This window comes from Triticum dicoccoides, chromosome 2B, assembly GCF_002162155.2.
Source record: "Triticum dicoccoides isolate Atlit2015 ecotype Zavitan chromosome 2B, WEW_v2.0, whole genome shotgun sequence".
NCBI classification, from domain to species: Eukaryota; Viridiplantae; Streptophyta; class Magnoliopsida; order Poales; family Poaceae; genus Triticum; species Triticum dicoccoides.
The window spans coordinates 453039574-453065590 of record NC_041383.1 but is presented as its reverse complement, the minus strand read 5'-3'; the positions used below and the strand labels follow the sequence as shown (position 1 = coordinate 453065590).

At 43.5% G+C, this 26017-nt stretch overlaps 4 protein-coding genes across 4 annotated transcripts; 3 read left to right on the top strand and 1 right to left on the bottom strand.

Moving 5' to 3' along the window:
* The first annotated feature begins 5392 nt into the window (after positions 1 to 5392).
* Positions 5393 to 9954, top strand: LOC119364163 (probable alpha-amylase 2). The gene is made up of 13 exons (XM_037629589.1): positions 5393 to 5604; positions 5727 to 5927; positions 6033 to 6072; positions 6176 to 6213; positions 6887 to 7013; positions 7096 to 7322; positions 7563 to 7708; positions 7814 to 7932; positions 8279 to 8367; positions 8448 to 8570; positions 8684 to 8719; positions 9161 to 9259; positions 9345 to 9954. Exons 2-13 carry the CDS (start codon positions 5916 to 5918, stop codon positions 9534 to 9536), a joined length of 1248 nt encoding a protein of 415 aa, XP_037485486.1. The 5' UTR covers positions 5393 to 5604; positions 5727 to 5915; the 3' UTR covers positions 9537 to 9954.
* Positions 9955 to 10095: 141 nt separating this feature from the next.
* LOC119364162 lies at positions 10096 to 16140 on the top strand. Its single transcript, XM_037629588.1, has 12 exons — positions 10096 to 11345; positions 11442 to 11576; positions 11773 to 11917; positions 12025 to 12306; positions 12529 to 12790; positions 12940 to 13106; positions 13199 to 13309; positions 13898 to 13949; positions 14042 to 14151; positions 14254 to 14382; positions 14774 to 14863; positions 15182 to 16140. The coding sequence occupies exons 1-12, from the start codon at positions 10306 to 10308 to the stop codon at positions 15704 to 15706; spliced, it is 3048 nt and encodes a 1015-aa protein (XP_037485485.1). The 5' UTR covers positions 10096 to 10305; the 3' UTR covers positions 15707 to 16140.
* Positions 16141 to 18001: 1861 nt separating this feature from the next.
* Positions 18002 to 21535, top strand: LOC119364161 (DNA cross-link repair protein SNM1-like). Its single transcript, XM_037629587.1, has 9 exons — positions 18002 to 18583; positions 18750 to 18930; positions 19037 to 19276; positions 19348 to 19492; positions 20059 to 20193; positions 20282 to 20348; positions 20433 to 20510; positions 20867 to 20919; positions 20999 to 21535. The coding sequence occupies exons 1-9, from the start codon at positions 18073 to 18075 to the stop codon at positions 21098 to 21100; spliced, it is 1512 nt and encodes a 503-aa protein (XP_037485484.1). The 5' UTR covers positions 18002 to 18072; the 3' UTR covers positions 21101 to 21535.
* A 700-nt stretch (positions 21536 to 22235) lies between these two features.
* LOC119367823 (zinc finger protein GAI-ASSOCIATED FACTOR 1-like) lies at positions 22236 to 25114 on the bottom strand. Its single transcript, XM_037633221.1, has 3 exons — positions 24885 to 25114; positions 24000 to 24396; positions 22236 to 23085 (listed from the first exon to the last, which is right to left on the bottom strand). Exons 1-3 carry the CDS (start codon positions 25087 to 25089, stop codon positions 22236 to 22238), a joined length of 1452 nt encoding a protein of 483 aa, XP_037489118.1. The 5' UTR covers positions 25090 to 25114.
* Positions 25115 to 26017: the final 903 nt, after the last annotated feature.

Sequence of the window (26017 nt, the reverse complement as noted above, 5' to 3'; positions counted from 1 at the left end):
CTACTTCTGGCCCAAGATGTTCCGCGATGTCTCACGCTTCACCAACCGGTGCTCTACATGTCGCAGAGCTAAGTCACAATCTCAATCCCATGTTTTACATATGCCGCTACCTATCCCACATCAACCTTGGGAAGACATTAGCGTGGATTTTGTGCTTGGATTACCTAGGACTCAAAATGGCAAGGACTTTGTATTTGTTGTTGTGGACAGATTCTCTAAAATGGCTCATTTTATCCCATGCAATAAAATAGACGATGCTTCACATGTTGCAAATATTTTTTGTAGGGAGATATTGAGGTTACATGGAGTGCCAAAGACAATTGTGTTGGACCGAGACATAAAGTTCTTAAGCTACTTTTGGAAGACGTTATGCGCCAAGCTCAGAATCAAGCTACTCTTCTCCACGACATATCATCCTCAAACCGATGGCCAAACGGAAGTCAGCAACCGGACGCTCGCCACTCTCCTACGCGTGTTGAGCAAGAAGAACATCAAGGAGTGGGAGGAGTGCTTACCCATCGCCGAGTATGCCTACAACCGCGCAAGACACTCTACCATCGGCAAGTCCCCTTTCGAGGTTGTCTACGGCTTCAACCCTTTGTCGCCATTGGACATCTTTCCTCTACCGCTACAAGAACGAGCGAACATTGATGCTAGCACAAGAGCCACCTACCTCAAGAAGATGCATGAAGAAACAAGGTCCACGATCGAGCGTCAAGTACACCTCCTCACCACCAAGCTCAACATCAACAAGTCACCAATGGTGTTCCAACCGGGCGATGTAGTATGGCTACATCTCCTCAAGGGCCGCTGCCCCAAGGAGCACAAGTCCAAGCTACTTCCGAGGGCTGATGGACCCTTCAAGGTGCTCTCTCGCTACAACGACAATGCTTACAAGATCGACATTCCACGTGACAAGTACAATATAAGTGACATCTTCAATGTCAAAGGCTTAGCCAAGTACCATGGTGATGATGATCACGATCCATGGACGGATCTCTCCCAAGGGGGGGAGATGATGCGGAGCATCCCTCGCCCATCCACATGGACACTCCATCACCACCACAAGCACCGAGAGGACCAATGACAAGAGCACGCGCATGCGCCGTCGAGAACGAGGTGAATTCTTTCCTATTTGAGTTCCGTTTGGATTTGCATGAGAATTGGGTTCTACCTCATAAGGACATGTTATGCATCCTTAGATACCAAGGAGGTAACCGTGAGAAGGAGAAGATGGAGACTCGAGCATCCACGGAGCAAGAGAAGGAAGAAGAGGATGAGAAGAACGAAGGAAAGGAGCTCCTGGACACCGGTGTACCTAGACAGAAGGACCCTGGGTGCCCGGACTCGAAGCCACGAGGAGGACCAAACCTCCTGGACACCCCGAGTGCCCAGCCGCAGCCTGGGCATCCCCCCAGCCCACCCTAAGCGCCTGGCCCCCACCTGGACCGTGCCCAGCTCATCCCTGGGTGCCACGGCCCTCAACCCCGGGTGCCTGGCCTGCCCCTCACCAGCCACCAGCCCCACCCGGGTGCCCGGCCTCGGCCTCCCCAGCCACCAGCGGCCACCCCGGGTGCCCGTTCCTCCATCAGTCGGCGCCCTGTCCGGTCCGGGTGCCCGGGCCACTTTACCCTGGGTGCCCGGACCCCTCCGAGAGTGCCTGTGTGCAATTGGGGTTTTGACCCTTGTATCCCCCTCTCCCTTCTATTTCGTCCCTAGGCCTTTAAGTACCCATCTCCTAGCTCATTTGAGGGGTTAGCAAAGATTTTGATAGACACTAGAGAGCTTTGCTCCTTGTATCCCCTCCTCTTGGAGATCTAGACCTCCTCTTGGAGATCAAGCCCTCCTCTTGGAGAAGATCCATCTTGTGGATGCAAGACCTCACCTAGTGGGAAGGACTTTTACCCTAGTGCTATTTTCCTCGAATTGTTCATGTATTCTTGTGGATCTCTTGTATGCTACTCTAGTGGATGTGTGATTGTGGTTTGTTAGAGTGATTTTCCTCCTTGTGTTATTGTGTGTTATTGCTCTTCCCCCCTCCAAGTGTGAAAAGATCCCCTCTAGGGTTTCACCCTACAACACTATGGCTACGCCGACGACTCATCCATGGTGGCGCTCGGGAAGGAGAGACAGAGAGGGAGAGAGAGGGAATGGGGGCGAGTGGGAGAGGGGGGACGAGGAGGCCGCGGAGCTGGCACCCTTATCCCCTCCTGGCGAGGCCGACGAGGTGGTTGTGTGGCGCCCACAGGCGCCTGGTCGGACGAACAGTGGAGGAGGGGGAGGAGAGGAATACGACAACAGGGGTTGCTGGGCCGGGCCGACAGGGCCTATCCCTATGGCCTAAGGCCCAGGGGTAGGGGGCTTTTTGCCTTTTCCATTTCTTTTCAGTTTTTTCTTAGCTTTTGTTTGCAATTTGTTTTGACCACCAAATGACTTTTGTAAAATATGCAACTTGCCACATAATTTAAATTGCATCAATTGGCACTGCCATAAAAAGGTTGAATCTCATTTGAAATCATTTGATTCTTGGTTTGGATTTAAAAGTGATGGAAGGGTGATGTTGGGTCATTCAAAAGTAGCTAGGGGCATTTTTGGAGTCTCAATTAATGCTGGTTTTGTTTTTATAATAGCTTTGGAAATGTTTGCAATATTATGAACAATTTTGTTATACTACTTGAAGAAATACTTTATTTGATTTAATTTTAATTTGAAATTGGCTATGACTTTTATCTAGTGGCAATTTGACTTAGTTAAAACTTGATGACATGACACCATTAGTGTGAGTCACTGTAGCATGACACTGGGTGTGTTACAGAGGGCCCAGATATATCTCTTCGTCACATGGAGTGACAAATCCCAATCTCGGTCCATGCAACCCAACAAAAACCTTCGGAGATACCTGTAGAGCACCTTTATGATCACCCAGTTATGAAGTGACGCTTGATAGCACACAAGGTATTCCTCCGATGTCCGGGAGTGACATGATCTCATGGTCCAAGGAACAGATACTTGACATCAAGAAAGTTGTAGCAAATAACTAAGTGATATGATCTGATGCTATGCTTACGGTTGGGTCTATCCATCACATCATTCTCCTAATGATGTGATCCCGTTATCAAATAACAACTCATATTTATGGTTAGGAAACCTTAACCATCTTTGATCAACGAGCTAGTCTAGTAGAGGCTTACTAGGGATACAATGTAGTTTATGTATTCACACATGTATTTAAGTTTTCAATCAATATAATTCTAGCATGAATAATAAACATTTACCATGAACAAGGAAATATGATGACAACCAATTTATTATTGCCTCTAGGGTGTATTTCCAACAACAAATACAATGAGTACACACCCGACCTCTGCATAGTTAGGATGCACACAGCCAACACTAACGCACACAAATAAACACGCTGTCAAATAACAAAGTCATATTAGACCAAGGTTTTGCCTAAGTGAGGAAAAAGAAAAGACAGAAGCAACCAATGCAGCGATCAACACCTACAAAAAATGACTAACTCCGCATCGATCATTTCCTGACACCAAAAGGACAACAAGAATCTTCGACAATAATACCTTCAGGGAGGGAGAGATGCTCAAGCACTACCATTACCAAATCCAACCACCAAAGGTCAGATTCTAAGTTTCCACCCTAAAGAACAAGTCTGAGCATACCCGAGCAATGCCTTCAGCAAGGTCACAACACAAAAACATCGTAATTACCAGGTAAAACAAACTCGGTTCATACCTTGGGTTTTCACCTCGGAGCTCCAGATTGGGTACTCAAGAAGCACCAACAAATCGAAGTCAATCCTGTGTTGTCACCACCACTTCCCGCAATCCCAAGAGCTACATGTGTTGTGTCAATAACCCCATTGCCACCGCTGCACAACCATTCCTCCATGTCAAACCGTTGTTCATAGGTTGCATCTCGCTATTGAAAGCAAACATGCCGAAGTGGAAGCTGCCAAAACTCACAAAAGAGCCTTCCGTCAGCATCTCGCAACATAGCGAGTACAAGCCACAAGCAATAACCACCAGATCTGGAGAGTTTTCGGTGTCCACTCCTGAGGGCAGGTCTGTGCCGCCATGTTCAGATCAGTAGATCCACCCCTCATGAGCAGCTGTCACCGGGGTGATTCACCGATGAACTAGTCCACATGGCCGGCCGGATCCAGCGCTTGTGCCATCGCTGCTTAACAATTCTATAGGATGCAACAGCGCGAGTGATGCAATCGGCTGCCACACACATAACCGCCGTCGTGCTCGCACCAAGCCGTCGAATCCACGGGAATTGTTGACAGGCGACCAACTCCATGTCCAGCCCACACACACCACCATGGATGCTTGGCTCGCTGCAGAACAAAGAGCAGGAGGTCATCACCACGCCTGGATCGCCGTCCTGCTGCTACAATGCCTTACCGCCGGTGTAGATCGTGGCTGCTGCACCATGTGTTGTTGCCGTTGCATGTACATTGCTTCAAATCTGTTGTCATATGTCGCCGCCACCATCGAGTATATAACCGCCTGGACCCCCGCCGCCACCGTCAGCCGCAGGGGCTTTGCCCGACGACGTTATCCGGCAGCGGGGAGGGAGCGAGCTAGCGGCCAGGAAGCAGAGGAGTTAGATCGGCAATCACCCGTGCCGTCTGTGCCCATGCATGTATGTATACATAAGAGCAACTGTTAAAATCTTGACAATTACTTATAGTATGCAACAATTAGAAATGTTTAATGGCCCGCCTGGGTTAAAGTATGTACTTTTGAAGGACCATGTAGAATTTTTATCCCATTTTTGTCTTCTTATTATGAGAGTTGAGAACTTTTGGACCAAAGAAATGAATTTACCACTAAAAAATCGTTTGCTCCTTGAAAGATGAATCTTATTTATCTTAAAAAGAATCTATATTTTTGCGAAGCATTGCCTGCAAATCCGTACATGGTTCTGTGTGAGATTTAAGAAATCATACCATTTCAGTCATTTTTTATATCATCATTTTAGAATATTGCCACATGGGTCCTAAATTTCCAAGGCAACATAAAGATCATAGCACCAAAATCCCCCTCAATTCACAATTATATATGTCATTTTAAATATTGATACAATTTCATCATTTAAATTCAACTTTTTTTTTGTTTGTGTGCGTATAAGTTTGAAAAAATATGATTTATTTTTGTCATGAGAAAGTGATACAGTTTTCAGTTACATATCTTAACATTTTGTACATATCGATTGTAAAGTTACCAAAGTTTGAATGCACGTTTTTTGTGAAGCCATACACATTTTTTGGGGGGGTAAAAGTACTGATTTTGTTTTCTGAGAATTAGAAAAAGTATCGATTGACCTCTCACCAATCGCCATTGGGGAGGGACGGCACGGAGCGCTTTTCCTCTTCTTCCCCCAACCTCACTCCGCACGAACAAGCCTCCAGGGTCCACTCACAAAAGAAAAAGAAAAAAAGAACAAGCCTCCAGGGCTCCGTCCAGCGGGCGAAGCACGCCAACTCGAAGGATTTCTCTCTCATAGTCGTCGCCATCCACATAACCCGCTCTACCGAACTGCCGAGGAGAGGAGATCCATCTGGTCTGGTCGATTTCTTCTGTTGGTGACGAACCCCTAACCTGCTTGGATTGTTCTATTTTTTTGCTGTGAGCAGTCCAATCCACATATCTCTTTCCGGGACTGATATCGACCCATTCCTTTCGCCGCGTTCTCGTTTGCAGCATGGTCACGGTGGAGTTCTAACTGCAGTTGTTTTTCAAGTAATTTGGGGGGTTCAACAGGTTCAACAGAACCCCAAACCCTACGTTAGATCCGCCCCCCTGCCGAGCTCCGCTACGTTTATGATATTGTGACGGCGTCGTACAGTCCTTCGCTGCTTACTTTGCGCATTGGTGAGGCTGAGACTTCTAATGGGCCAGATGGTGAGTGAGCCACTGTTATGCTTTAACATTTTATTAAGGCTGGGTGCTCGTCTTGTCTGACGACCGAGCCTGTTCCGATGCCCCTGAAATGGCGAAATTGTGCAGGTTTCCGATGGTGTTGTCCAAGAACAGGCAGCTCGCAATGGTAATCACGACGTAAACTTACATATTTTTGCAGCATGTTGTTTTGGTTATTTGGTTGAGCACCTGATTGGTATGCGGTTGCTTTGTTGCATTTTCTTTGCCAGGCGGGATCATTAAGAACGGGAGAGAAATCCTATTGCAGGTGAGAATATATGTCTAAGCATGTACTTGAAATATATTGCCCGCCTCTCTCCATCAGTTCGGACTTTCGGATGAGTTGGCTGGAGCATGAATTCAATAGTGTCATGCTGTGTATCAAATCCAGAGACATGGATCTTAGAAATGCGACTGGACTTAGAGACTGTTCATTCCAATCGATAGACATCAGGATATGTGCTCACTTGCTGTGGAACCACCGCCAATAAGAGTGTTCTGTAATCTGCTAGCACATACTTTATTCTTTCAATTACTATAAACCAGATATAATTTCATTTTTTCACCGATAATTATGGAGATGTATCTGACCGGCATCGGTGTGGAAACTCAACGACGTATCAGGGTAATCTAGCATCTAGTTTCTGTTCAGTTTGAGTTATTTTGCTCCTTGTGCAAAGTACAAATGGGAAAGAAGCTATTGCTTATAGTAGTTGATCTTGTGGTCTTAAGGTTGCCCATGTCTTGGTGAGCGTGCATTTGTGCATCGTCGTAATTTGCATTTAGCTTGACATGGCTCACTCACCAATTCAAGATAAGCTATGAATATTTCCTGTATGACAATGGCAACAGGAGTAGTGCCTTTCATGAATACAGAAAAGCTCATTTAATGAACAAGTACGAGTTCTCTCACATATCTCTTTATATCAATTGTGTGTCAGGCTTTTAATTGGGAATCCCATAAACACAATTGGTGGAGTAATTTAGAGGGCAGAGTTGCCGACATTGCTAAATCTGGGTTTACATCAGTATGGTTGCCTCCACCGACACAATCGTTATCTCCAGAAGGTAAGCTAGTCATGAGTTCAGCATTACTCTTTCTTATCGAAAGAATAGTTGCAGAAAGTCTGACTGACGCGTTTCTCCACAGGCTATCTGCCACAGAACCTGTACAACCTTGACTCTTGTTATGGTTCTCTTCAGCAGCTAAATTTGTTGATTCAGAACATGAATGACCACAATATAAGGGCTATGGCTGATGTAGTTATTAACCATCGAGTTGGGACTACTAAAGGATCAAATGGGATGTATAATCGTTATGATGGTATCCCAATATCATGGGACGAACATGCTGTTACATCTTGTTCTGGTGGGAAGGTAGCCATTTTACAAAGACTAAGAATAAAGAAAACAAAGAACAAAAAGAAACCCCCGTATAAACACAATGACCAGGGTACTAGCGACCTGGAGTTCTACTTAGACTTATAGTGATGGATAAGTATGACTTGGTTTGTGCAAGATATTCCTATTTTGTTCAGCCTTTTACTTATCACCATATGTTGATGGCTAAGCACTATTATTAAGCATTACTCAACTTTGGTGCAACTTCTTTATCAGGGGAACAAAAGTACTGGTGATAACTTTGATGGGGTTCCCAACATAGATCATACCCAGCCATTTGTAAGGAAGGATATTATTGAATGGCTGATCTGGCTTCGGGAAACCATTGGTTTTCAAGATTTCCGCTTTGATTTCACAAAAGGGTAAATAGTCAATTGGCTAGAAACATACTATTATGAAACAAACAAATTGACTACTGTTGCCATATTGTTAATGTGCTGATTCGCCACATTTTCTGTTTAGTGCAGTTATGCTTCAAAGTTTGTGAAAGAATACATTGAGGAATCAAAGCCCCTTTTTGCAGTGGGGGAATACTGGGACAGCTGTGAATATGCCCCCCCTGACAACAGTCTGAGCTACAATCAGGGTAAGAGATATGTAATGGCATCTGTACTGATTACTATGCCACAATGATGTAATTTCTGGCCAAAGCACTCTTAAGACCAATCCCTTGGCTGACTACCATGAATATTATGGTAATATACATATTATGCCCATGTTATTGAAATTTATCAATGTTAAATTGTTACCACTGTCTTGGTTTCCTCTTCATTTGTCTGCCCATCTCTCTGAACTGTTCTTGACATGCAATGTTTAATTTACTACTACGAATGCAAGGCAGTTTTGTAACTATATCAGATTGTCTCGACGCATTTGTCATATTGATGAAACCAAATAAAGATATACAAGCGACATCTTTCATTTTTTTCCAGATAAACATAGGCAGAGAATTATCAATTGGATAGATAGCACTGGAGGACTTTGCGCTGCGTTTGATTTCACAACAAAGGGTATTCTTCAGGTTAGCAATGTTCATGGTTCTGCAGGAGCAAATAAGTATCTTTGGTGATTAGTTTGAGCAGTTTGGTGTTGCTGGAGCAGGAGGCTGTGAAAGGAGAGTTGTGGCGTTTGCGCGACCCTGAAGAAAAGCCGCCTGGTGTGATGGGGTGGTGGCCTTCAAGATCAGTTACGTTTATTGAAAATCATGACACAGGGTCAACTCAGGTCCATGTTTCCCCCCTTCTTTGCTCAAGGCTAACTTTTCCAAGTTAATATTTGCTTGGAATTGTTCATAGGGTGCTATTAAGCACATCTAATTGGAAGTTCTATTATTTCAGGGCCATTGGCCATTTCCATCTGACCATGTCATGGAGGTATGCCATCAGTTGTTTGCACTACTTATTCATAGCACTGGTTTTCGTTAGAAGTGAATTGCATGTTCTACGCAATCAATATATACAAAGATGATGATTTTATAAAACCCTGACGCCAGTTAAATAATGATCATAGGCATCAAAAAGTTGTTCGTCACATTAAGAATTTCAAGACAGATGTCATCAATAAGGATCACATGTTTATATTTGAATAGACAAAGATTTCATGCATATTGTATCTGACTTGATCTAGATATACTGTTAGTCTGTTTCAAGATGTGACCCACTGACCATGCTGCTGCAGCTGGAACTAGTATAGAAGTGAATTGTGTATCAACAGACGCTTCCGCATCATTTGCTTTAGAACAAGCCAGCTGTTCTCTTCGGAGATATAACTGTTAGTCATGTACTAAACACATGCACAAACTAATTGTCTTTCAGGGATATGCTTATATACTTACGCACCCTGGAATCCCCACAGTGTTCTACGATCATTTCTTTGACTGGGGAGATTCTTTCCACGATGAAATAGCAAAACTGGTATTCTGCTCATACCAATCTATTCTAGCATACATCCATGATAGCTGTTTGCCCTAAACTTTGAATATATATTTTTTTTACCCAGATGGAGATTAGGAAATCCCAAGACATACATAGTCGTTCAGCTGTCAAAATTTTGGAGGCAAGCTCAAATCTGTACTCCGCAATAATCGATGATAAGTTGTGCATGAAGATTGGAGAGGGCTCGTGGTGCCCAAGCGACCCAGAGTGGAAGCTGGCGGCATGTGGAGACAGATATGCTGTGTGGCACAAGTAGGCATCAGCGTACCATATTCCTGCTGAAGAGAATACATTAGCCTGGTAACTGAAGTACACCACACCAGATCGCCGCAGCATACCTACACTTATCCATTTACGAATAATGATATTTCTGCTGAAGAAAAGATATTAGCCTGGTTCCTGAAGAGGCGCTAATGCCGCGCTTCTCCAGCCTGCCTAGGTTCGAGTTCTGGGACAAACCTTACGGGCACCTTAGTTTGTTCGAGTGCTAAACTTCAAAAGTAAAATAAAATTTTATGAGTGCACCATGCCACTGCATTTATTTGGCTAGCTAATAATAGAGGGCATCATCCTATCTCTTTATGTATGAAAAAAAATACAGAATGTACATGTATAATGTGACGCAAGCACACAGCTGCTTGATTATATATATTGAAAAAGGGTTTCATGTTTCAGTTTGCTCGGTGTTATGTATTCGCAGAAAGTGTATCTGGACAGGTTGAGGCAATTTTCAAAGGTCCTCTGCTCTCACAGCATCATGGCAGATTGGCAATGTTGAATTAACTTGTCGGCAATCTTCCAGCGGAAGGAGGGATTCCTTCCCAGGCAAGGAGTCGCACGGCATTCTTGCACACAACTCCCTTAGTTCCTGTATATTTACTGCTAGTTCTTAATCTTCATTACAGTTAAGTCCGTTTTCCCTCTCTTCACTAGCGTTGGATCTTACTATGCTGGAGGAGAGAGGGGCATATTCTGTACTAACCATCTTATGGAGTACGTACTCCGGAACAGAAAATTTCATGTAAATGGCTGGAACAGGTACAAAATATAAATCCATGGCTCACCTTCCCGCCGCCTGGCCTTGGCGGCTCTTCTCCCCTTCCCAGTTCCCTCCCTCCCACCTCATGGCGGTGGAGCCGCCACCCAACAACCACCACGGCGACCCATCTACTTCTGGCGCCCTGGGCTACTTCCATCTCCGCCTCCTCGGCCCCGCCGAGTCGCTCTTCCTCCTCCGCTCCGACCGCCTCTATTCTCTCTCCTTTTCCCGCCGCCGGGGCTACCGCCTCCGCCTCATCGCGTCCCCTGCGCGTCGCCGCAGGCGCTGCCGCCGCCGCGATCTTCTGCTCAGCACTTCTGGCTGCGTCCTCCGCCTCACCCACTGCTTCTCCAGTCCCGACGCCGTGCGCGTCAATGGGCTGCCCCTCCACGGCGGCGGCGGCCCGGTCGATCTGGCCGTGGGCGACGAGGTCTCGCTGCTCCTCCTCGGCTCCAGGTACGGATTTGTGGCGGAGAAATTTGTCGCTTGCGAAAGGGGTGACAAGGTACCGGGGTCCTGCGAGGAGGTTCTTGTGCTGAGGGCAGAGTCGCTCCGGAAGCGGCTAAGAGCGATCTCGGAGAGCCAGGACCCTCTTTCTTTCTTGAGGGATTCACACTGTGCACATGCTGGAGTGAAAAAAGCGAGAGAAGGGGGTGGTTTATTGTGCCAGGAAAATCCGGTTAACTCTGTTCCTCAGGATAATTTGCGGCAACAAGAATGCAATTTTGATCAAGACAGATTGGGACACAAACCTGATGTTACAAACGAAGAGACTGTTCAGTTGCCTCAAAGAAGCAAACGAAGCAGCAACGTAGAGCTCAAAGGATGCAGTAATGGGAATGTAGAGCAGCATCACACGGAGGGCTGCTACTCAGATGGGAGCACATTCTTCCTGAACCGCCTCACCGGCATAAGACCTGAAATGCGAGCGGAGCAACACAGTGGAGTGACCCTTCCACAGCTTCTCCACCCTATTGGCAGCTTATTGCGAGTGTTTATCGCAACGTTCACCTCTGACATTTCCTGGTGTGTGCTCTCTCCAGTATTGAATTTTCCCCTTTGTCATGTTGAGATCCATAATTAAATTCCCCATGGAAGTCCTAATTGATGTATGTCTCTCAGGTTCCTGGACTACTGTAAGATTCCCCAGTACCTGCCAGTAACAATAGCATGCCACAACAAGGACAGATGCTGGAGTGCGAACAGTGAAAATAGAACTGCAGCCCCTTTCGAAAACCATCCTAATTTACTTCTAGTGTAAGTGGCAACCCAAAAACTCTTGCAAGCTATAATATCTCATGCTTTCATATTTTGAATCCATAGGGTGTAGGCAAGTCAGACGCAGCATCTTAATTTGCAGTATTTGTTGAGCTTTATGGTAGATCAAAACAAGATAAGCATAACTTTCCTGGAGGATTAATACTGATTTGTTGATGTGTATTTTGTCTTTAAGATACCCCCGATTTCCAGAAGTGATAGCATTTGGAAAGGACAGGAAGAATCAAGGAGTTGCATGCCACCATCCAAAGCTCATAGTGTTACAGAGAGAGGACAGCATGCGCGTTATTATTTCTTCAGCTAACTTGGTACCTAGACAGGTCAGTGTTACAGTTCATGCCATAATGCCTTGTCTTGAACTCTTTATTTTTTTGCTGGTGATTTCTGTTGCTATGCTCTTACTGAAAGTAAACTATACTTTGTGCAGTGGCATCTCATAACAAACACAGTGTGGTGGCAAGACTTTCCCCGTAGGACATCCCCTGATTATTCAGGTCTTTTTAGTGCATTCGAGGGACCAAAATCTGATTTTGCTGCTCAGTTAGTTTCATTCATAGGATCCCTTATCCATGAAGTCCCTAGCCAAGCATATTGGATAAATGAGATAGCAAAGTATGATTTTGAAGGAGCTGGTGGGTACCTTGTTGCTTCAGTACCAGGGTTGTATACGCCAAGTCCTTGTTATTTGGAGTCCAATTATTGCCTTTCAGTAAGTCTACTCTTATTACTGATATAATATGTGATGTATATTTTCTTGTTTACTGAAGCCCTTAGGAAGAATAACTAAACATATAAACTATATTCAAGTAAACAACATGCTATCTATGATTCGCGTACATTCTCAAGTAGAAACACTTGTCCTAACTTCTAGTTCTTCATTGAAGTAGTTTCGACCTATTCCCTGACCAGACACTATCGATTATTTATGCAGGAAAAACAGATTATACATACAAAATCTTCACATAGAATATTCCTTGGTTCTGTGCAAACATCTGTAGTTGGTTTATCCCATCGGTTTCACTTACCATCTGATGCCGGTTCACAACTGAAAGCCTTGTCTGTATTTCTTGGAAAATGCCGTGAAAACATGCATGGAACTACAGAAGTGATCTTGAAAAGAAATACAAATATACCTGCAGATGCTAATGCTGTGAGTGTCCTTGTTGCTGATCTGGATAAATTTTGTGAGGAAGGTACATGCAAACCTCAAAATATGTAACTTTTACTGCACCTTAACTTGCATCCTGATTTGCTTTGTGTTTCATGATTCATGTGCAAATCAACATATTTGCTTCTCTTTCTGTTATTTTAATCAATAACCATGTCCAATGCCCCGAAGCAGATTCTGTCCAACTTGGTTTCTTGCCTAGAGAGGTTGCGAAATGGGTATCTCCCCTTAGTGACACAGGCTTCTTCAAATTTTCTGGATTTATCTACCCTAGAGAAGCCCTGGAAGTTGCATTTGGAGCAACTAACACAAAAGTGCAGTTGCTTATGTATGTATCAAAGGTATTGTAGGAAGATCTCAAGATGCCTTTTGATATCTTTGCAGTAGTTTTGAGAAACCCATGCTGATCTTAAACTCTTTCTATGAAATTCAGGGTCCAGAGTTTTCTCAAATTTCAGGGCTGATCCAGGATGAGCATCTTCCTTCATTGTGCTCACTAGTAGCGTGCCTGAAAAGAAGCCCTGGGCTTTGGCGGTTAGAAGAGGTAATAAACCAAACTAGAGTTTGATAACATAATTTACTATTCCATATTTTTTGTTAAATTAGTGGTAATACTTACTCTGGGATACTTGAAATTCGTAGCTCCATAGCACTATCAGGTGATTGACGTAGCTCACATTAATTTTTTGCCACCATTTAAAGGGAACAGTCTTCCATTCTTCGGTTTCATACCACCTTACATATTTTATTTCGTTCAAGTGTCATTGGCATAAGTTGAATTATCGTTTGTATATGACTTGCCAATATATATGATAAATTACTCCGTGAAAATCCTGTGAGAATTACAAATAGTATAGGATAGATGCGATAGTGCCATTTCTCCCCAGTCCCCACTGTTCCGCGCGTGCACTCTATGCAATATGATTCTGTTAGTTCTTAAATAGGACTAGGAAATTCAGCGTTTATTCTTCTTGCCTCTCGTATTTTTTTCACGGGGATTTCATGCCTCTTTTTATCAGCTTGTGTTTAAAGTTTCCTAAGTTACTTAGTGACTGTCTAAGTTAATCTTTTGCCTCCTGCTATGTTTAGTAACACATTGTCTTAAACTATGATCTGCATTGTTCTGCAACAGGTATTATCACACTTTAAGTGGCCTGAAACACTGGAGACTGATTTTATGTACAGTGAGTAAAACCATCTTTCTTTTGTTACTGGAAGCCAATCATCTTAATATGGGATTTTAACTAAACACATTTATTTACGAATTATATTATAGGTGCTTCATCCATCGGGACTTCTATTAATCCACAGTTCATTGCACACTTCGCTTCAGCGACAGGTAAACGATCCAATCACGATGTTGACTCCGAAGAATCTGATCCAGAGGTAATATTTAATTGCCCCATGAACCACACCATCTCAGTAACTTCCTGGCTTTTTACTCATTATTCATGGACATTCATTTCCCATGTTCCTCGATCTTCCTAGTGGGGTGGCTGGACAGCAGGCCATGAGCTAAAGAAGCCATCAATCAGTTTGTTATTTCCAACAATTGAGAGGGTGAAAAGCGCGGCTTGTGGAATTCAGTTGTCCAGATATTTGCTTTCTCTACCTGAGGTTGATTTCTCTTTCCAAAATTTTGATTATGTGCTTATTTTATCGGTTAAAGAGCTCATGACACATTCACATCATATTTGAAGTTCTTATGGCCTAGCTACTTCCTTCAGGATGAAGTTGCATATTAATCTGGGATGCTTTAGTTCAATGAATTATGTAGCTGTGCACAATGAAATAGGTGACACACATCTCTCTAGTTAGAGAAGCAAGTGTTAAGGATATTAATGACTTAGAGGTGTTCCTTGTATAGCAGATACATTGCAGTGGGAATAGTTTTTCTTCCATTATAGTATCCTGTCCAGAATATTGTAGTCTGGTGGTTGAAGAAAGGAGGCATAAGTTATATTTTATGGTTTTACTTCTACCCATCTCATATACTCCATTTTTACAGAAAACGTGGCAAAGATTGAGATCTACCGGCATATTTCATGATGCAATCCCACATCCACATGATAGGATAGGGCATCCTATGCATGTTAAGGTATGCTCAATATCATAGGGTAAATATTCATTGCCTTCTCTTGTTAATGCTGAGGTGGATAGCATATGTAGGTCTTAGGCGACATCTATATTAGGGAGGATGATGATTCAAGGAAAAAATATTACTATATAACAATGCGATTTAATGGATAACGGGGGAAAGGAATTCACAATGATGAAAATAATTCTCTCACCCTCAACCGGTCAATGGAGTGGTCAGCTTAGCAGAACTAGAGGCTAACTTTAATCATCATCCCCAATATGGATGTTGCTAACTAATGAACCCCAGTTACAATATTGACATCATACTCTATACCAGGTTGCTCAGAGGCGATTCCGGTCTCGGTTAGGTGGCCATTCATTTGGCTGGACTTACTGTGGATCTCACAATTTCAGCCCAGCTGCCTGGGGACAACCGTTGCGCCCTCCGTCCAAAGCGAATCCTACTGATGCCACCAGAGGAGCTCCTTCTGGGTCAAGGCTGCACATTTGCAACTATGAGCTGGGCATCATTCTCATTGCCCTGCCGCCAGGCATGTCAAAGGAGGGCAATGGAAGGAGGCATGGGATTGATGGCATATCCCTTCCATTTGTCATCCCTGCACCACACTACAAGTACAGTGATAGGCCTGCGACACCGCTGGCTATGCGACAAGCCATGGCCGAAGCTTGTATTCCGCAGAGCGACTTGTCGGAAGAGACTGACGAGGATATACCAGATGAAGATGACGAGCATGTGGTTGAACTATCTGACTGTTGTCCTGAAGAGAAAGAAGAGAAGATCTACGCAGAGACTCTATGGGGGCAGGTGGATTCTTCGCAGAGCCAGGGAAAAGATTCCTGAAATTGGAGGCTGGCTCTGCAGTCTTTCACAGAAAGTACAGACCAGATATTCATTGGATAAGAACGTCCAAGGATAGTACATTAGATCTAAACATGACAGTTTACAGACAGATTCCAAAAGTTCCTTGAGGACGCTGGTTCTCATATCACAGTGAATTCATCATTCTTAACAAGAGAAAATTATCGTCATTGATTCTCATATGAAGTTACAGGCATAAATCACATGAACAGCCGCCTGAATCACCAGGATTATTTCTTATTAAAGGATTGTAGATGATTCAATTTAGCTTATATTGTGTGGTGTACATGTCTTGTCATTTATTGTTGTATTGATAATTATCATTTGTACACGTATCGACAGAGCCTGGAAGACAACTATTTCTGATGTAAAGAAACACTGGAACGAAATGTTTTACTTAACTTTACTGTGCATGATGTGCCTTGCCTAGTTGAGTAATTCATCAATCTTCAATCTGTTATTCTTTTTTTTTCTGCATGAATACCTTTGTAATCCTGCTATAAGGTAATCTGCAAATGAAATAATTTTTCGCCTTTGAAATTAAAGTAAAACCTGCATCTTTGATATAATACTGTGCTGGTTGACCACACGTAGATAATTGCAAAACCCTTATAGGGCATCTCTAGCCGATCCTTATATCTTAACTCCTTATATAATTCATAATTTGAGGAGTTAAACGGTGTCTGGACCTAGTCGAATCCTTAATCCACATACATTTCAAATTATTGTTTGAGTATCCATGGGATCCTCGACCTCCTCCACATCCGGATCATTGTTCTCCTTGAGCATACCTAGCACTATCATGATTGAGATCGCCGAGGCCTTGGATGTGACGAATGCAATTGAGACATGAAACTTGCACCCCCTCCCTCCACACTACAATGAACAACAACAAGCTCAAACCCCACGGCCACAAACCACCATCAATGTTTCGTCCGAAAAAGAAAAGAAATTTATTTACCTATGGCATTTCGTTGAGCACTTGGTTGCGGGCGCGGTGGCCAATCGGGCCGGAGGAGGTGTAGGGGTGACCGGAGTGAGGCTATGATCCACCGAATGAGAAGAAGGTGGTGCGGGCGTCGGAGTGGCGGAGACAGGGGGGACCAGCAGCCCCCCCCCCCCCTAACACCAGGATTTTACATGTAATTTGCTATGAACAGTGGCAAAATTAGTACTAATTTGCTGCTAAAAAACTGCTTTCCAACACTTTGGCCCTCCTCAACCTGTTTTAGTAGTACTTGGCCCCCATAATACGTATTTTCTGGCTCCGCCACTGGCATCGGTGCAAACTTCTTCTTCTTCGCGCTGCCTCAGTGGTCACCTCCGTCAGCTACCTCGCTCGCTTGCCGTCGATCGGAGCAGCGGGAGGGTGCTAGGGCATCGCCGCAGCCGTTAAGGCCTTGCCGCCGGCCTTTGATGCTGGCGCGGTCTGGAGTAAGTTTTTTTTGTCCCAACCTCTTCCTTGGCACGCGTGGTGGTGGAAGGGTTGATTCCGGTGACGCTGAGCCAGCGGGGTCGCAAAGTCAGCTTCCGTTTTCATTCCGCCTGGCATAGAAGGCAACGGCGGTGGTGACGACATGGTTTGGCGGTGGTGGCGAGAAGAGATGGCGCCTCGGGCGGGACGGGGAGCAGCCAAAAATTATCCTAAAAAGTGGTGTCGGTCAAGTATATTTGAGAAAGTTAGGCTCCCTTCTGGAATAACTCATTAACATTTTGCTCCTCTAAACCTCCTAAACCTAGCATACCACGCAGATGACAAACTTTATTAACTTTCTGATGCGTTTCACACAAAACACCAACTTGCTTGTAATTGAATCTGCCCACACGGATTCAAGTCCTACACTTGCACAGATGATCATATTTTCTTGAATTTATTGCACGCTTTCCATCACTATTCTTTCAACAGTATGGTGTGCCCCTCAAATATGACGTGTACAAGGCGACTTTGCAATATAAAGATCTGTGTCAGTTTTTTGAAGGTGTTCGTATGGATATGGTGTGCGTGTATGTTTGTTTCTAAAAAGAAATAAAAATAACACTGACATAAGCACGCAAAATAAAATGAGAACAGAGAAGGCGCCGCGCCCAAATTGACGTTTAATGCTCGCATCCGCATTTGGTCGAGGATGCGATGGATACCTTTTTTTTTTTTTACGAAATACCACGGACCGAACCAAGGACGCGACGCTGGATCGTCGATCAAAAACTGATCGGACGATCGGCAGTCGCCGCAGCGCGTTCACACCACACCCTATTCGTTTCCCACGCCACACCACTCCTCCCCGTTCCTCTTCTTCCCTCCCCACTCCCGCCGCTCGTTTCAAACCCTCCTCGCGACCCCAGCCGCGATGGCCGCCGCTATCGCCGGCGACGCCGAAACCGACCTGACCCTGGCCGTCTCGGGTGACCTCGATGACAACGGTTTCCCCGCGTCACCCCCCACCGCAGCCACCAGCAGCAGCTTCGCCGACGACTTCTACCGCAGCGGCATCGACTGGTCCTCCCTGCAAGTCCCTCCTTCTCATCGGAGGAGGCCAGCCGCTGGAACAACAGAGACAGTTTGCGGACCGTTGGTTCAGAAGAATCTCTTCCAGGCGTGGGGGATCGAGAAGCCAGCCGCTGGAATGGCGCAGAAAGTTTGCGGCCCGCCGGTTCAGAAGAACCTCTTCCAGGCGTGGGGAATCCAGAAGCCGCCGCGGGAAGAGGCGGCGCAGGGGCCCCCTGTTGGGGCTCGGGCCTCCTCCTCCTCTCCTTCTCCTTCTGGTGCTTGGCCCGGTAGGAAGCGGCGCTGGGGAGGCTCGGACGAGAACGGGGCGTCCAGGAAGCCCGTCGCTTGCCCCTTCTACAAGGAGATTCCCGGTAATTCTGGCACTCACGGTTGGGATTATGGCCGCGTATTTGCGTCACTAAGATCCATTGATGAGCTGCTGTAGTGATTTAATTAGTTTACTGCTACCATATTGAAAACTAACCATGCTTGATGTCACTGATTTGTTCTTTTCATGCATCTTTAAATTGGATCTAGGTACGCCGTTCACGGTGGACGCATTTCGGTATGGAGCAGTTGAGGGGTGCTCTGCTTATTTTCTCAGCCATTTCCATTATGATCATTACGGTGGGTTAACCAAGAACTGGTGTCATGGTCCTATCTATTGTACTGCACTCACTGCACGCCTGGTGAAGATGTTACTGTCAATTGACTCTGCGTAAGGCTTCATTTTTCGGAGTGTTTGATGATGACCTCCCCTATTCTCTACCACCAACAACAGCAGCAGTAGTACCAACTACTGAGTGGCAAATTGATGTTTGCAGGTATGTTTGTCCCTTGGAGCTTGATACTGAGTATGTCATCAACGGAATGAAGGTTACCTTCTTGGAGGCCAATCATTGCCCTGGTGCAGCCCTAATTCACTTTTGTCTTAGTGATGGCAAGACCTATCTCCACACTGGGGATTTTAGAGCATCAAAATCAATGCAATTGCACCCACTCCTCCAAACTGGCCGCATAAGTTTGCTTTATCTGGATACAACATATTGCAATCCAAAATACAAGTCAGCTCACAACCTTGAAATTAAGCATTTCCTCTATAATGTTTACTTTGCTAACCTGATAGCTGTTTCAGATTTCCACCACAGGAGGATGTTATTGATTTTGTTGTCAGGACAGCTCAAAGGTATCTAAAGAAGCAACCAAAAACACTTATTGTTGTTGGGGCATATAGCATCGGGAAAGAGAATGTCTATCTAGCAATTTCTCAAGCTTTAGAGGTACTATATAGCTGGGATTTCACTATTTATTGCTGTCTTTCTTGCCAAGTAGTACTCATTCCGTCCGGAAATACTTGTCATCAAAATGGATAAAAGGGGATGTATCTAGACGTATTTTAGTTCTAGATACATCTCCATTTATCCATTTTGATGACAAGTATTTTCGGACGGAGGGAGTATTTCCTAATGCTGTGCTGTCTGAAATGGCCATGAGCGTCTTTTAGTTCTCAGATACTCCCTCCATTTACTTATACAAGGCCACTATGGAATATACATTTTGCATCTATATAAGGCCACCAATAGTAATCGAGGCAAAAATTTATGATATTTCCTCGGACTAGTAACCTGTTCAAAACTTGCATGCATGCATGCAGTCATAATGACACTCAGCTCTTCCTCCACTCAGTTTTCTTGCATGCATGTGGTGTATTAATGATCCTAGTAAACGAAAAGAAAAGCTAACTTGCAAAGCATGTATTAAATTTTATCCTGGTACCTGTAATATGAGATTGTGGCCTTGTATATAAAAATTGAGGGAGTAAGACATTTTTGTATATTCTTTAAAGGTCCCTATATACACTGATGCATCACGAAGGCGGATTCTTCATTCATTTGGCTGGCCAGACTTGTCCAAAAGGATAAGTTCATGCAATCAAAGTTCACCACTTCATGTTCTGCCCCTTGCATCACTGCAACATGAGGTTGGAAATGAATATCTGATTAAATTAAATTTTGTGGCTTACTGGCTTTATCTAGTAACATCTCTCACCAGAAAGTAGCTTTTAATAGAACTTGAAGAAGTACTTGGAGACTCTTGACCAAAGATTTCTAGCTGTGCTGGCTTTTCGACCTACAGGTTAATGATCTTTAGGAGATAAATTCTGTATTCCATAATTTGTGATTGCATAATTCTTAGTTCTCTTTCCTAATCTTTTATCAGGTTGGACTTTTTCTGAGGCAGCTGGAAAGGAGCTTGACTTAATTAAACCTAGCTCTAGAGGCAGAGTTACAATCTATGGTAGGATTTGTTAGAGCTGATAATGTATTTTCCGTCCGTGTTTGCTTTATTAATGTGAAGGTAGGTAACCACCAAATTCATTTTCAGAAATTAAACCAAATCTTATGCACCCTATGTCAGGCCGTCCTACATGGATTATGTGTTTTGTTGAACTTTAAAATGAACCATCCTTTTAAACCAGAAGCTGAACCGTATAAAAAGCATATGTGGTTCAAATTCAGATTTTTAACTGTAATATGATGATTAACCTCATTCTTGTCCAATCCGTGTCAGGCGTACATGTTCAGCATTTCCAAACTGGCATACATTTTCCGCTCCTTTATGAGTTCTGTTAAAGTAATTTCTTCTCCCTCTAGGTGTACCTTATAGCGAGCACTCAAGTTTCAGCGAGCTTAGGGACTTTTTGAAGGTAAATCCCCAAACTGTTGTTACATTGTTAGTCTTTGCTGCGATGTTTTCTAACTATAGGATAATATTTTTCTGGTTAGTTTCTGAGACCTCAAAAGGTAATTCCCACTGTTAATGTTGGTAATGCGGCAAACCGAGATAAAATGCAAGCTTATTTCCGGGAATGGCTCAAGGGCACGTGATGGATGGAGGCATGAAGCGTGATCAGTTATGTAAGCCTCATATGTGGAATTTTCAGTGTGGTGTCTGTTGTACGCCTTCCAACATTTAACAGTCTAATAATGCTTTGTATCTTCGTGAATTTTTCTGTGGAGAATATTTTCTACTCCCTCCGTCCTAAAATAAGTGTCTCAAGTTTAGTATAACTTTGTACTAACGTTAGTACAAAGTTGACACTTATTTTGGACAGAGGGAGTATATACTTTAACAGATGCCTTATTTATGTCCCAGCGGCACCGTGATGGTACATGAAGATCAACCAAAACCTTTAGAGGATTATGCCTTTTTATTCTTTTCTGTGCTGAAAAGATATGTTTGAAGAGGTGCCATTTCTCTCCACATTTTGTAAAGGCATGCATTTTTTTTTGCAAGGAAACACTAAAGCTTGTCTTGATGCATTGATAGAAATAGAAGTTTTTTTTGTACAAGCCTAAGAATAGGGATCACAACCCCAGCAGATGATGCTACACCTGACACCCCTGAGCACTAAGCTCTGCCAGTAGTGACACCTGAAGCCCTGGTACTGGCCCACAAACTGTCGTCTGCCTGTATTGTGTCGCAACAGCTTTGTGAGTGACATTGAGCCTCTCTGTTGAAGATGGCAGCGTTTTGTTGCTTCCGGATCCAGTATGCTGTGAGCATTGTCATTTGAGGCATGTATTTTACTGAAGCAGATAAAAATGTATTCGACTGAAGGATAACATTTGAGAGGCAACTCTGTTTTTTGTTGCTCACATGTCGCTTGTCATTGAAGTCATAACATTCCAGACTCTGGTTATTAATTATTTGTTCAATCAAATACATGTTGTGCACTCTCTATTCCAGCATCCACAATTATAATTTTGCACTGAACTTTATTCTTATTGAATGCAATACCAGATTTCTGTAAAGCCACACTGGCCGTGTCAGTTTTGTTTCAGCTCAGTTTTCAGAATTTCATGAAATCATCTTCTAGCCATAATTTGACTTAAATAGTAAAGGTTTATATTGTAGTACATGTTATTGAAGGAACTTCAGTCGATAACATAAGCTGAAACTATTTGTTGTAAGTAAACTATTGTGCTTATGAATCCCAAATGGGTCTATAGATTCATGAGACTACTGATGGTAGGAGTAGATATCTTGCTCAGATTTCTGCTGCTCATTTGAATAGCTTAATGCCATTTCCCCATTGTAGGTGTCATCGTGCATCTCGGCATTACCATGGCCTCCTAAACCTAGAAAGTCTTGCGTTAGTCCCACATCTCTAACCCCAAAAATGGTCTCATGCGCATTTTGCTGCATATGATCCTCATCAACCATGCTAGAGCTTCTATTTTCTGCCCCCATTGAAAATGGCGGTAGCCCGATCCAAGGCACTGCATTAGGAGGTCTCATGCAGCTACCAGTCCATGGCGAGTTCATGTAGGAGCTGTTGTCTTCAGCAGTCTTCTTTCTATCACTATTGGCTATCGGTGTCCCTAGGATGCCAGAAGATATTCCAATGTGACCTTTGGTGGTGAAATAGTTCGGGAAACCTTTCAGAAGCAATGGCGTGGTAGGATCTTCACTGGTCTTTGCTCCCATCTCTGCTGCTTTCTGTAGCAGGGCTGTGGCTGACATGTATGGAGAGCTCATGGACATGTAAGGAGAGCTTGGTTCACTCCCATCTGCTAGAGTGCCAGAATCGTGTGGTAATATCATCTGGTTGGAGAACAATGAAGTGGACCTTCGGATGAAAGTATAAGGTGATAAAGACCCCAGATGGTCGTCTGAACTCTGGTCATTACCAGAGAAGTTTCCGGCTGCATCAGTTGGGGAAGAGTCTGCACCAGGTATCGTGTGCGGAAAGATGCTCTGCTGTTGACCATGCAAACTTCCCACCATGGCAGCAAGGCTTTGGTTGATTCTGGAGTTATCTTCAGTTAGTGCATCACAGAAGGCTCGGTGTGTGATGAAGCTGTCCTTTCTGTAACAATATCGTAACGGAAAGAAATGTTAGTTTGTAAATATCGGCATTTCAGATGGTTACACTTGTGATTGTTCATTCATGTGGTGTAGATTGCCTGGAGAAGGCAGGGAAATGTTTTTCTACTAGGATTTCCAGGTTATTGTGTTTGAAATTCACTCTGAAACAAGAACAACTTGGCAAAATATCATGTAACACTTGGAAACAAAGATATTCTTTGACAAAACTAAAAAAATGTGGCAAGGATATTCAGGTGAAACGGATGGTGGATCTAAGCACGCTAGGTAGCATGCATGGCAGAAAATAAACTATATATGATTCAATCCTATGTTGCACCAAGTGTGGGAAATTGATGCTGGCTTGTTTTGTTTTTGTAATTGAATTTCTAGCCTGTGAACACACGGTTCTTTTAGGTCAAAGGATTTTTGAAAGAATTTCATAGGATTCTAATCCACATGAAATTTTCCTTTAGGTTCATCTGATCGAAAGGAATGAATCCTCCCAAATTCCTATGGATTGCTTTTGTACACTACATTTCCATAGGATTCCTAGCAAGAGGTTAGATTGCATGGAAAATTCCTTTGAGTCTATGACAACTATGGTATCCACTCAAATCTCTAGAAAATTAGTGTTTTCCAAATGGTGAAACCAAATAACCCTAATACTAAATCCCCTGTGCTTTTGATTTCTGTAGGATTTGAAATGCCATGACATCCTATTCCTATGATTTTCCTATTCCCTTGCTTTTTGAATACTGCAAACCAAAGAGGCCCTCAGGGGTATTGAATATCACATTTGGAGCTGTCATAATCAACAATTAATCCAGCTGAAATATCTATTTGTTGAAATACCAGACAACTCCAGGATTTAAGAGCCTGTTGTGCATTATAGTTCTTGATTGATGAGAAAAATACCTTGAGAATATTGTTCCGCAATCACAGCGGTACTCCTTGGTGCCACATATCTTCGTGTGTGCTCTCCAGTCCGATTGGACTGCATATTTCTTAGAGCATCTTTCACACTTCCATTTCTTCTCGCCATGCTTCCGTGAGTAGTGCTTCTTTATCCCTGTTAGATCACCCAAAGCACGGGTTGCATCATGGTGAGGGCAGGTGGCTTCAGGGCAAATATACACCTTCTTCTTAGCGTCGGTGCCACTTGTCTGCTTGAGCTTCCATGGTAAGTTGTGACACCTCCTGTGGAGTTGAAGGTTTTGGTCTCTCTGGAAACCCTTATGGCAGACTTCACATATATATCTGTTTGTTGCCAATAATGTCTTGGGTGAGAATGCAACTACTTCTGCATCTGGATCTGCACAATGAACAAGATGAACAGATGGGTGATGTTAACAGATTGTTGCTCCCGTCCGCATCCTACTTTCATCCGTCATTTCACTCAACAACAAACTGTTTGAATGCTATGTGTTTGATTAATTGCTGCATGGCTTAGAGCTATTTATTACCCGTGAAATAAATTAATTAGCCCTGGGGTGAATCATGACAGGATTGGACTGTAAAAACAATAGTTCAGCAGTGAAAATAGGTTGTTTACAAGTGATTGTTCAGACTCACTAATATCATAATCTGTCTTTATACGTACGTTTCTAATCAACTTGATATTATGACAGCATTCTATCATCTTTATATGAGAACCACTCCATGTTGGCAGAGTTAAAGTTTATACTTGGATTATGCCTGGATCCATCTTTCGTGCCATCATGTTTTTGCCTTTGTGGTAGTTGAAAGCATGGGTTGAACTCATAAACACTGAAATAATATATGCTACAACTGTTACCTTACCTGGTTGGCCAGGATGACCTCGTCTCTTTTTCCCTGCATGGATGATGGGGTCGCTTTTGCTCAGTGCTGCTTCACAGAGTGCCAGCTTCTGTTGCTGCTGGAAGTTGAATAGAGACTCTTCCTCAGATGTCTGAGACATTGTTTGGTAGCTCAGTTTCTGGTGTTGGGAATGTACTCGAAGAGAGGAGAGCGCTGATTTAAGCATGAGGGAATGGAATAGGAGAGGTCAATTTCTTTTCTGTCAACATCGGTAACTGTAGCTTCACCATTATTTGCCATTAAACAGCCAAATATATATTTTGTTTCCTCGATTATTTTATATTATTGTTATCTCGTTGATTGATCTAATAGTTTTTGAGACCACTGGAACATCTGGAGGGTCATATTAACATTAGGAAGATATTAACTTTCATGTCACTTTTTTACAGGTTAGAAGCTGTACACATTATAAATACCGACAAGAGAGGATCAAGCGCATCAGGCACCTTACTCTGGGAGGGTATAAACTTACTAGCCTGTCATTGTCGACGTGAATTCTGTGACGTGTATGTATATTATATCTAGGAGACAATGTCACAATCAAACGAAGGAACTGATGGAGGATCAAGAGTAGATTATGCTTAAAAGTGCAGGCATGAGACGGCGGAAGGGTAATGACAATGGAGAGATCCGCTAGATGTGACAAACGCTGGCCACATTTTTTAGTCGTTGTCCTTCGTATGAACCCTGTGTCCTGATACAATTGGTTTTACTTAACTACCTGGCACAATGTTTCAGTAATAAGGAAGAAAATTGATGGTTATGGGGTTGGATATTGCTGTGTAGCTCATCTAGGATTCGCCACAAACCACTAAGAGTCACATTTCGTTGGTTTTACAAGGCCAATTACTTGCATTTGTGTTAACTGAGTTACAAAAATATCATTTTCATTAAAAAAAAACGTGCTTGAAATCTTTCCTTTCCTTTCCTTTTCCTATTTAGATGTATCTCCTGTCGAACATAAAGATCACTAGTGTAGCATACTTTGTGGATATGTTCAGAAGCTCCGGAATTCGTGCTGTCCGGGCGCTTGTTGGAATGGAAACGTATGTTTGAACTTGGAGCTTGTTGGAATGGAAATGTATGTTTAAACT